At 63.1% G+C, this 11,914-nt stretch overlaps 1 protein-coding gene across 1 annotated transcript; it reads right to left on the bottom strand.

Moving 5' to 3' along the window:
- Positions 1 to 990: 990 nt before the first annotated feature.
- On the bottom strand, positions 991 to 3,259 carry C1H11orf42 (chromosome 1 C11orf42 homolog). Its single transcript, XM_075061899.1, has 4 exons — positions 3,129 to 3,259; positions 2,341 to 2,481; positions 1,793 to 2,309; positions 991 to 1,187 (listed from the first exon to the last, which is right to left on the bottom strand). The coding sequence occupies exons 1-4, from the start codon at positions 3,198 to 3,200 to the stop codon at positions 991 to 993; spliced, it is 927 nt and encodes a 308-aa protein (XP_074918000.1). The 5' UTR covers positions 3,201 to 3,259.
- Between the last annotated feature and the right edge of the window lie 8,655 nt (positions 3,260 to 11,914).

Raw genomic sequence — 11,914 nt, 5'->3', positions numbered from 1 at the left:
CATGGGCTGCCCGCTGGCTCCATAACCCCCTGCCCTCTGCCTCATGGGCTGCCTGCTGGCCCCACAAACCCCTGCCCTGCCTCATGGGCTGCCCGCTGGCCCCATAACCCCCTGCCCTCTGCCTCATGGGCTGCCCGCTGGCCCCACAACCCCCTGCCCTCTGCCCCCCACACTGCCCCCTGATGCAGGCTGCCCCCCTGTCTACCTCCACACACCCCTGCCCAGTGGGCTGCCCCCAGTCTACCCCCATGATCCCCTGCCCTGCAAAGGGCCTGGCAGCTTAGAAAGAGGCCCAGCAGAGGGGCAGTAACATTGGGGGGCTGGCCCCTGCTGGGCAGCGGGGGGTGTTCTGTGCCCAGGCCTGGTCACCCTGGTGAAGCCTGAGGAGCGCTGGGTCACGGGCTGCAGGGCAGCCGGCTGTGCCAGGCCAAGGCAGAACGTGGTGCTGGTGGGACTGTGGGGGGCAGGGGCAGCCCCCTCCCCCTTCATCTGCTGCCCGTCCTGTGTCAAGGCACCTGGCTGGGCCCTGTGCTGCCCGCCCCCCCGCCGGGGGTCACAAGGGGGCTCTCAGGACTCTTGGGTTCTCGCTCTGGGCCGCCCCCCACCTGCTGCAGCGGGCGAACCCCCAGGCTGGGCTCCCCAGGCACCAGCCTGGCACGTGGCACCAGGCGTAGCTGCAGGGGTGGCACTGGGCCCTCCTCTGCAGCTGGGGTTGAGGGACGGCTGCCATGCCGGGAGCAAAGGGCCTGGCCTGAGGGAGCTGCTGCCAGCAGCAGCTTGGGGGAGTGTGGTGTGTGTGGGGGGGGGGACACTGCCCTGCCGTGGGGCCTGCCTGCCCCGGGCCTGGCCTGCCCTGGCCTGTCCCTCCCCTGCCCTGGGCCCTTCCCTGCCCCACCCAGACCTGGGCCCCAGGACACAGAGACGCCCAGCTGGGTTCAGTGCAGACACTGTGTTTCGTGGCGGGTCGGGGCCCGGGGCCCGGGGCCCGGCTCAGCCGTCGCTGTCGGACTCGGTGCTCGGCAGCAGGGGCAGGGACATGGCGTGCCGGTCAGGGTCCCCGCGCCGGGAGCTGGCTGGCTGGGCGCGGCGCCTGGCGAACGACCACTTCCCTGGGGGCAGAGAGGGGGCTGGCGTTACAGGGCCCTTGGGGGTCCGTACTGCCCGAGGGCGGGCACTGGCTGGGCACGCTCCAGTTCAGAGCTGTGGGGAGCCAAGCCAGGCTGCCAGTGGTACCGCGGGGCCCTGGCCGGACCCTGCCGGGGCTTGCTGAGACCCCAGAATCCCCTGCCCCTGGGCTGCCCTAATAACACCGTGCTCTCTGCCGCCCCAGAGCGGGCAGGGTCAACGTGTGGGGTCCGCTGGCCCATGACCCCTGAGCAAGGAGACCCCTGGGGCTGGGCTCAGTCCAGTGCTGTCGGCCCCAAAGTGAGGGCCAAGGCTGGGGCTGGCTCTAAGCTCCCCATGGCGCCCCAGTGCCCACGGCCCCCCATGGCCCTGCAGTGCCCACACCCCCATGGGCCTCCCAGTGTCCAGCCCCCCCATGCCCCCCCGAGTGCCCACACTCCTCCATGTCCCCCAGTAGCCATGACCCCCCATAGCCCCCGCAGTGCCCACGGCCCCCCATGGCCCCACAGTTCCCTCACCCCCCATGACCCCCCAGTGCCCATGGCCCCCCCAATGCCTACACGCTCCCAATGTCCTCAGTGTCCACAGCTCCCCATGGCCCCCCAGTACCCACAGCCCCGCATGGCCCCCCCAGTGCCCATCCCCCCACAGCCCCCCAGTCCCTTACCTGTCCTGGAGGCCCTGCAGAACGGGCTCCGGCGCTGGGGGCTGCTCTTGCTCTCGGTGGGAGGGGCCGGGGGCTCCAGCGCTGGCAGCTTGAGCCAGGCCACCCTGGCGGGCAGTGCGGGCCCCAGGGGTTTCTGGGGGCCGAGAAGGCCGCGGGGGCCGACGGTGAACTTGAGGCAGCAGAAGGCGAGGGGCCGGGGCCCTGGCAGGCGCAGGGTGCGCAGGCTCTGCCCCCGCGAAACGGCCAGCGCCAGCCCCCCGCAGTAGAAGACCTCGTGCAGGAGGTAGAGGCTGCGCAGGCCACGGAGCCAGGGCAGGTCGGGGCGCAGCGCCAGCTGGCCAGGACGCAGCGCCAGGAAAGCCACCTTCTTGTGCACGTTGGCCAGCTGCAGCTGGATGTGGCAGGGGGCACCCGCCACCAGGCGCGTCTCCTCGTAGTGCGCCTCGCCCCGCGCCCGGGCGCTGTATTCCCGCGTGCAGCACGCCAGCTCCCCCGGCTCCAGCCCCTGCTGCACCAGCTGCCGCGCCAGCTCCCGCCAGCTCCCCCACCGGTACCAGGGGCCGGGCCAGACCCAGCAGCCGTGGCGCCCGGCCCGGCTTCCTCACCAGCACGCTCAGCAGGTCGTAGGCCGCCGCATCCTCCAGGAAGGGCACGGGCACCACGGCGGGGCCAAAGCGCTCCTCAACCACCTGCCGGGACGGCGCCGGTTGGAGGGGCTGGGGGCAGTGACCACACGCAGCCCGAAGGACGAATGGATGGAACCCCCCCTCGGCCGGCCCTGAGACGTGGCTCCCTCTGGGATGGGACGGGGCTGCTTCTATGGGCACCCATTGCCCAGTGGTGAAATGTGACTGGCTCTGCTGTAGCATGCATGGGCTGTTTACATCGGGACACCTGGCCTGGAGATGCGGCTGGCTCGGGTGGGGCACGGGGGCTGGTTATATGGGAACCCTGGCCCGGCTGGAGATGCGGCTGGCTCGGGTGGGGCACGCGTGGCTGGTTATATGGGAACCCCTGGCCCGGCCCAGAGATGCAGCTGGCTCGGGGGTAGGGTACAGGGGCTGGTTATATGGGAACCCCTGGCCCAGTGATGCGGGTGGCTCTGGGGTGGGGCATGGGGGCTGGTTATATGGGAACCCGGGCCCGGCTGGAGATGTGGCTGGCTCTGGGGTGGGGCACGGGGGCTGGTTATATGGGAACCCTACCCTGGCTGCAGATGCAGCTGGTTCGGGGGCTCCCTTCCCAGCACCAAGCAGCCTTGGCCTGGGCTCCCCCCCGGGCTGGACATGGGGCTGGGCATGTGACCCCCCCTGCCCTACCCCAGCATTGCCCCCACCTTGTCTCTGATCAGCTCCCAGTTGGCATCAGCTTCCCCGATCTCCAGTGCCAAGGCCCCGCTGTCTGCCATGGAGGGGGTCCGGGTGTGGGGCTGTGTTGGCCTTTGTCCAGCTGGGTGTGGGGCCAGGCTGTGAGGTCACAAAGCGCTGCTGGCTCCATCACCCCTCCCCCACCTGCCTCATGGCCACTGCCCAGGGGCGCCCCCAGGGGGTGTGGCTGGGGCCCTGGGCGGGGCCCTGGTGGTGGGGAGTTCCACAGGCCACTGGGGCAGCACGTGGTGCTGCAGCATTGGGTGTGGCCCCCACAATCTCCTGGCCCCCGTTGGGGCAGGCCTGTCAGCACAGGGTCTGCACTCCCATGGACCTGTGCAGGCAGGGTCACTGGGTCACTGCCCCATGGCTTGGGGGACTGCAGCTGGAGCCAGGCCCTGGGCCTCCCCTGCCCCATGGCACTGCTGTGGGGGTGGAGTGCAGCAGGTTGGGGGCAGGGAGCCAGGGGGAGGGCAGTTCACGGGGGCGGGCTGCCTCAGCAGAGCATTTAATGTTGCTGTGGCAGGAGCTGGAGTCTCAGTTTTGCTGCATTTGGGGTGATTTGGGGGGTTACAGCTGGGGCGGCTGAACTGTGGTGTGGGGGAGGTTCGGGAGGGTGCTGACCCCTCACAATCTGTGCTGGCCCCAGGCCCCACAGTCACGCCCCAGCTGGGGCTCCCCCCGGGTGAGTCCATCAGGCACAGATGGCAGCGGTTAACCAGCCTCTTCACGCCCCACCCCAGAAGTGGCTGCATCCCGACACCGGGCTAGGGTTCCATGTCTAACCAGCCCCACCCGGTGCCCCACCCTAGAGGTGGCTGCATCCCGGCCCCGGGCGAGGGTTCCGTGTCTAACCAGCCCCCCCGTGCCCCACCCTAGAGGTGGCTGCATCCCGGCACCAGGTGAGGGTTCCGTGTCTAACCAGCCTCTCCGCGCCCCACCCTAGAGGTGGCTGCATCCCGGCACCAGGTGAGGGTTCCGTGTCTAACCAGCCTCTCCGCACCCCACCCCAGAGGTGGCTGCATCCCGGTCCCGGGTGAGGGTTCCGTGTCTAATCAGCCCCCCGTGCCCCACCCCAGCGCGTTGCGCCCGCCCGCGAGGTTCCGTGTCTAACCGGCCCCCGGCCACCCAGAAGTGGCTGCATCTGGCGCTAGGATGAGGTCTGGTCGCCCACGAGGTGGTTGCCCTGCAGTATTAAGGCCCATTTCCAGCAGGTGAAGTTGGTTGGTGGCACTGGGTGGGGCTCCCCCCAGGGCTGGTAGGGCGGGTGCAGGGAACACAGCTCGGGCAGTCGGGCTCTCCCCGGCGCTGCCAACAATCAACGTGGAAGGCCTGACTGGCACAGCCTGGGCGCTGCCCTCGCGGGACTGGCTGAGCCCAGTGAGGGGCTGCTGGAGCAGGTGCCGAGGGGGCTCAGGCCCAGGATCCCGGACCAGCACCTGGAGCCTGGCCAGGAGCCCCCCACTCGCAGGACCCCTCTGTGGGGCAAGCACCAGGTGGAAACGGGGCCGGGCTCCCCTGGCCTGGGGCGGTGATGGGACAGAGCGAGCGGATCTGAGAGCCCGGCCCAGTGGGGAGTCTGCCCCCTCGCAGCCTGGTCTGGGCTCTGCCCTGCCCCGGCACCTGGTCCTGGGGCTCCATCCCCCCCCCGCCCTCTCAGGCCTGGTCCTGGGCTCTGCCCCTGCCCCCCGGCAGCCTGGATCCTGGGAGTCCATTCCCCACACCCCCGCACCTGGTGGTCCCTATTCGTCCCACCTGGTCTTTTCGGGCTCTCTGTGCTTCCCTCTTTCCTTGGGGCTGCTGCTCTTCTGGCTGCTCCATTCCCCGACCCCCACCCCAACCTCCGGCCTCCCACTCCCATCAACGATATTTGACTGCTCCTGGGCTATAGCCCTCCCCATCAGGCCTACAATAGTAATAGCAGGTACGCTTCTCCATGTTACACTCCCACCTGGCAGCTGGGCTCGCCCCCCAGTCATGGACAGGAGAGTACAATCTTGAGTATGGGGCTCCCTCCCTCCACAGATATCAGAAAGCCGTCCTGGGGCTCTGCCCCTCCCGAACCAGATCCTGGTCTTGGGACTCCTCCCCCCAGCAGCCTGGTCATACCGGGCTCCGATCTCCAACTGTCCTAGGGCCCTCCACTCACCTCGCAGCCTGTCGGCTCCCTCCCCCAGCAGTTCTGGTCGGCTGCTGCCCCTCACGCAACCGCCTGGTCCCTGGGACTTGTCCCCCCCCGCACGCTCAGGCGCAGCCCTAAACCCAGCAGCTCAGCACGTCTGTCTCCAGGCAGCGGTGCAGTCGCCGCCAGGCAGTGGGCCAACGGCAGTCGCCCACAACTATCCGGAGCGCCAGCTGCAGGCGGCAGGTGCAGGGTCGGCGCACAGCAGGTGGGGCAGGTCGCCAGCACCTCTGTGGGGCTGAGCTGGGGCGCCAGGCGTAACAGTGCTCAGGCCACGCAGGCTGTGGCCTCGCCGCAACTGGCAGGTAAGCCTGGATACAGCACTTCACATCAGTAACCACTCGGCCAGCTGGCTGGAAGAGGAGCCAGGTCGCCGGCGTACAGACAGCAAGCGGTGCGGCTGTTTGAGCTGGTGCTGGAAATCCCGCTGGGATTGGGCGCCGGCACGCCCAGAAGGGCATGCATGGACCGCTGGGCGCAGCGCAGCCACGTTGAGCGTGGCCGCATGCAGGCAAAGAGCGTGTGGTAAGAGGCAGCTGACGCATGCCACTAGGAGAAGTCGTGAGCCCCGGGTGTGCAACCCGCCACCCTCCATGTGTAACGGCCCCTGTTGCCTCCCCCCACTCCTCCATACAAGCCGGCCCCTGGCCCCCGTGTGCACCCGTTAACCCTGTGATGGTGGTTTCTGGCGGACCCAACATGAGAGTGCCATCAGGACCAATTGCTCAACAAGGGCCAAATCACAGCCCAAAGGGCTGGGGCTGTTTCCACCTCTAAGGCAACCAAACCAGACAGACAAAGTACGTTCGGTTTCCCCCATGGCTAACTCAACAGCAAGGCACACAAGCAATTCTTGGACACCCAGTCTCCCAACACCACGCAGTGCACTCGTCCTGGGGATGAATGTTAGAAAACCATACACCCCAGTAGAAGAAAAGGTTCTCTCGATCCCAAAGGAGCAAGCCCCACCCCAGTCAATAGTGTTATTAGAGAATATTTAAATAAGGATGATACACAGATTTGGCTGGTCAGTCCATTAGTCACAGGCAACAACACAGAGTTATGGGGGGACGCGGTATTTGTTATGGGTTACGCAATAGTACATACAGTCTGTTAATGCCCAAATGCCGGGGTGTACGGTGGGTGGGGTCAAAGTATAGTAGGGGAGCAGGTTAGGGTACATCGCTCATCCCAATGGGTTACACATAGTCATGATTGGAGCAAGCAGGCGGGAAGGAGACAGGTGCCTCACGAGGTGGAATCCGATCGGTGGGTTTCAGGACTCAGGGGATGTAGTTTTAGCTAGGGGGTTGGTAAGGGTATTCCCTCCCCCCGTGGGTGGGGGAGCACCATCGTCACTCCTAGACTCTACCCACAAATCACGCTCGTTGCCAATCCTTAGAATCGAAAATCTAAAGGATTCATAAAAAGGAAAAATAAGCGAGAGCTAGAATTGGTTAAATGGAATCAATTCCATACAGTGATGGCAAGTTCCCATAGTAGAGCTTTCAGGCCTTGTAGCAGTGGAATGGAGTAAACTGCAGTTTATAACGTCTCTGGAATATCCCCGCGCCTGGATGGGTCATCAGTCTCCTTTGTGCAGAGCTCAGTTTGTAGCAAAGTCCCTCATAGGTACAGAAGGAGGACTGAAGACCAATGAGATGAGGCCTTCGCCTTATATAGGCTTTCCAGGTGTAAGAACACTTCTTGTTCCTACTGTGGAAAGTTACAGCAAAGGAGTTTGCAGTCACATTGGGCCAGTTCGCAACTCCGCTGATCACAGGCGATTCGCTCCTCTCGATGGGCAATTGTGTAGCTGATGGTCCTAATGGGCCATCAAGCAGGCTAAGCAGAGCTGACACAAAGCCTGTCGGGACTTTCCAGACCACAACATCAATTTAAATACAGACAGTACACAGCCAATATCATAACTTCAGCTACAAAAATTGAATACAGAACACGAGACAGCATAATCATAACCAGTAACCCGTAACCTGGTCTTAGACACCTTATATGACCCCCTTTACATAGGATTTGGTGCCACTACAGAACCTTGGTTGCAACCCATGTTCTATATGGTCCCAGTTTATAACAATAACGTCACACCCCCTCCACTCCTCCATGTGTAACTGGCCCCTGTGCCTCCCCCCCACTCCTCCATGTGCAACTGGCCCCTGAGCCTCCCGTGTGCAACCCCCCACCCCCTTGTGCAACCGACCCCTGTGCCCCCCGTGTGCAATCCCCCCAACTCCTCCATGTGCAACCAGCCCTCACCCCCAGAGCGCAACCACCACCCCTCAGCGCGCTGCCAGCCCCCATGTGAATTCCAGCCCCCCACCCCAATCCCAGCCCCTGCCTGCCATGCAAACAGCTGCCCCCAAAGCGTGCCCAGTGCCCCTCACTGGCTCTCATTGGCGAATATCTGGGCGAGCACCTTGCCGTGGAGCCGGGCTGAGCAGACGAGCATCAGCCAGCGGGGCAGCAGGTGGTGGGGGTGGCCAGTGGGGGATGGCCAGCAGCGGAGCGATGGTGGAGCTGCCCTCCCCCAGCTGCCACTCGCTGGTCCCCAGAGCACCACCAGCATCCACCACATCCACCAGCAGCAGCCTCTGGGGCGGCAGCAGCACGGCCCTGGGGAGACACAGGGGTCAGAGGGGTGAGGGGAGGGGTCACGGGGCAGCCCCCTGATCCCCCAGGAGAGGTTCTACCCTTCCTGATGATACAGCTCCCGTCCAGTCCCTCGGCCTGCAGCTGAGCCTCTTCCTCTTCAGCACAGGTTTGGGGGCCTGTCCTCTCCCCATGGTCCGGCCCGGCCCCCCAGGGAGCTCTGGAGAGAGGGCACTGCGTGGGCTTGGGGTGGGGGTACTGTGGGGCTGGGGGGTGCATGGGGGGTACTGAGGGGATGGAAGTTCCTGTGAAGGGCGACTCTAGAGGGGGCAGCATTGGGGGGGGGGCAGAAGATGGTTCCCAACCCCCCCAGCGCAGAGCCTGGACAGGCCCATGGGGGACGTTACTGGGTAGGTGGGGCCAGCCGGTTGCCCAGGCTGAGAGGTGTCTTGGGGAGAAAGAAAGCCCCCACTGCACTGGGGGCACAGGGCATGGGGGGACACCAGGTGGCATGGGGTGCAGGGTGGGGGCACTGGGGGGGCACAGGGATCAGGCTGGGAGGGTAGGGTGGCACAGGGTGGGGTCGCTGGGGGCACTGACTGAAGGGGGGGCACAGACCACAGGGTGGGGGCACAGGATGGGGGCACTGGGGGGCACAGGGCGCAGGATGAGGGAGCTGGGGGACACAGGGCTCAGGCCAGGGGTGCTGGGGGGCACAGGTCACAGGCCGGAGGGCACAGGGTGGGGGTGCTGGGTGCACAGGGCACAGGGTGGGGACACAGGGTGCAGGATAGGGGTGCTGGGCGCAGGATGGGGGAGCTAGGGGAACAGGGTGCAGGATGAGGGTACCTGGAGGCACAGGGCACACGCCAGGGGTGCTGGGAGGCATAGGTCACAGGCCAGGGGGCACAGGGTGGGGGTGCTGGGGGCACCGGACGCACTGTGCGGCTGCTGGGGGCCCAGGGCGCAGGGTGGGGGCAGCGGGGAGTGTCCCTGCCAGCAGGTATATGGGATCTTGGGGAGCAATTACCACACAGGTGGGGTGCAAAATAAACTTTATTAAGAAAATGCAAAAAACAGGGAAAATTCAATAGTGAGGGGTTGGGTTTAAGGTAGACGATCTGGGGAGGGGTTTTCTTTTAGCATAGTGATAAGGGGTTCCAATAGGGGTACATACAGTGGGTCAATAACAGTTGGTAACCAATATAAATGAAGTATAAATGTAACAGGTAGCTAACAATGTCTGTGTCAAGGTGTGTCACAGCAGCATAATAGCCACTAACACTTATGGAAAATGTGTCAAATAGTGATAAATGGTAAACGTGAGGTGTGTAGAAGAGAAAAGCGTAACCAATGGGTGTTTATGCTAGAACTTCAGTGATAAATTGAGGTTTGGGGGCAATCGAGCGGGGGAAGGGATGAAAAGGAGAGAGAGAGAGAGAAGAAGGCAGGGGTAGAGGAATGAGGTTGGGGAAAGAGGAGCAGGGAAGCAGAGAGCAGAGGGGAGATTCAAACTTCAGGAGACAGAGGGCAGGCAGGTGCTAGGTTAAACACAGAGAGATGAAGGGTATGGGGTGACTGGAGAGCTCGGGGGGGCAGCAAGATAGACAGACTATACCACAACTATGACAAGAACACAGCAAATCTTATTATGATCTAACTTGACCAGAACTACGAACAATAGCAAGTGAAGAAACACAATGCAGAAACCTTTTTAACCTACTACAGAGCAAATAAAACAATTCGCGTAACTAACTTACCACAGCTATGCAAATGAAGATTACAACTTATCTATGATAAGAACCTGAATTCTAGTAGGTGCACCTTAGCGTAAGGATGGAGGGGCAAGCGGAGTTCAGGAAGGACAGGCTTAGCAGGCAAGCACAGCTATTTTGCACGAATGTCTGTGGGAGTTAAGAGAGGTAAGGCAAGAACTTAAACAGAGCCAAGCAGCTAAAAGTATAAATAAAATAAAAGTGTAGAGAGGTTCCCAGAGGGATTCTTACCAGCCAAAGGAGCACAGAGGTAAAGAGCACAAAGATCATCAGAAGGCTATTAAGTCTCCAATAATCAGGCAGTTCTGCAGGCTAGCAATCCGTTTTCGGGGGGGGGGTGGGGGTTTCAAAAAAACGGGAGTCACGAATAAAACAGAGCGAGAAGAAGGCCCCCAGAAACCCTGCTGATCAGACCAGGCGGCAATGCAGGAACTTTTGTCAGGTCTGATCAGAAAATGGCTGGTTTTGAAGGGCAAACTTGAGCAGTCTCCACCAGTACTGTCTGATTGCTTCAGAGGCCAGGGACAGAAGGAAAAACATGTAGGACAGAGACTAGTTCTAGCAGAGTCCTGTGCAATATGTGACGTCAACAAGCACATCGAGGCCATGAATCATGCCCAAGATCTTAAAAACACTAATAGGCCTTGCAACTGGAATTGTCCACCCTACACCGAACCAGGTTAACAAGGTGATAACAGGTATGATAACTCTTTTTGAAAAACAGGGCAGTGGTCGCACTTAGCAACAAGTGGCCATCCCTTGAGAAGGGCAATGCTCCTTGTAAGCAATTAAGGGGCCCTCCCCTTTGAGAAAGGCAGGGGCCCTGGTAAACAAGTTAAGAGCAGGAAGGGCACAGCAGGAGAAACAAAATGGAGTATGGGACAGGTAATAGAGACAAAATGGAATAGGGGAGAGCTTGTAACAGACAGGGGCCACAGGGTGGGGGCAGTGTGGGGCACAGGGTGGGGGTTCTGGGGGCACAGGGGGTGTCGCAGGGGAACAGACAGGGAAAACAGGGTGGGTGCACTGGGGGGCACAGCGACCGAGGGTGGGATGCTGGGAACACAAGAGCCAGGGGAGGCTGGGGCACAGAGTGGGGCGCTGGAGGCAGAGGGTGCAGACTGGGGTGCTGGGGAAACAGGGCAGGGAGGGGGCGGGGCACAGAGTGGGTGTGCTGGACACCGGGCGAGAGGGGGGGCTGGACACTGGAGCAGGGTTGGGGCCCCGCGGAGACCAGGGGCAGGGTGGAGGAGTGCAGGGACAAGGAGTGGGGTGCCGGGCTCTTATCTGAAGCCTGGCAGTGGTGTCGCTGCACTGGGCGGCCTCCGCAGCGCGGCCCCAGCTGGGGCGTACTGCGAGCGGGGGGCGACGCTCCATCTGCGCTCAGAGGCCCAGAGGCGTGCTGGGGAATGGGCTGGTGGGGGCCGCAGAAGTGCCACGGTGCAAGTGCCTCAGGCGCCGCACCCGGCCTGCTGGCTGCCTCCGACGTGGGGCAAAGCAGCTCGGATGGCAGCAGCCATCTCCCCCAGCCGGCCCCCGTGAGCAGGCAGTCCGGCCAGCCGCGCTCACCGCGCGTGCAGCGCCAACCCAGACCGGAAGGGTTTGCCCGCAGTCTCGGCTCCCGGCCCCTCGCATCTGGGCCGGGGGGATGCGGGCCTCAGCCAGCCTGCGGGGGGCTGGCAACGGCCCCTCCCGCCGGGCCCCAGACATGCAACTCACAGGGGCAGCATGGCAGGGTGGGGAGCCTGGGGACAGAGAGAGAGGGGTCGTGGCAAACGCGGTGCCCGTGCGGGCCTTGCCCCCCCGCCCCCCCCCTCCCGCGCGACAGGCGCTCATACGGTCTCCCGATATTCAGCCCCATGTCCGCTCCTATCTCAACTGCATTCCCTCATACTCCCTCATGTCTCCTAACATGCCCACTATCGCACGACTGTCATTCTATGTCTTTCCGACCCACTTAGGGTTCCTAACAGCACATCCGCCACCATGTCACCTCTGTCCATTTCCAACCCACGGTCCCTCACATCCCTCTACATTCCGCTCCTCCACGCAACTTGTCCACCTCTGACCACTCTCAGTCTCCACTAGCCAATGCCGTCCACCGCACTGCTCGGCCATTACCAACCCACCATTGTCCAAGCCCCACATTCCCCACTCCCACCACCATTCCCAATCCCACTCACATCCAACA

This window comes from Chelonoidis abingdonii, chromosome 1, assembly GCF_003597395.2.
Source record: "Chelonoidis abingdonii isolate Lonesome George chromosome 1, CheloAbing_2.0, whole genome shotgun sequence".
NCBI classification, from domain to species: domain Eukaryota; kingdom Metazoa; phylum Chordata; order Testudines; family Testudinidae; genus Chelonoidis; species Chelonoidis abingdonii.
This window is presented reverse-complemented; position numbering and strand designations above follow the sequence as displayed.

Excerpts from the sequence above, each read along its gene's own strand:
- C1H11orf42 (XM_075061899.1), bottom strand. The coding sequence starts at position 3,200 with ATGGCAGACAGCGGGGCCTTGGCACTGGAGATCGGGGAAGCTGATGCC. Across the intron at positions 2,482-3,128 it reads GGGAGCTGATCAGAGACAAG|GTGGTTGAGGAGCGCTTTGG; the intron begins GTGGGGGCAATG and ends CCGTCCCGGCAG. Across the intron at positions 2,310-2,340 it reads TGGCCCGGCCCCTGGTACCG|CTGGTGCAGCAGGGGCTGGA; the intron begins GTGGGGGAGCTG and ends CTGGCGCGGCAG.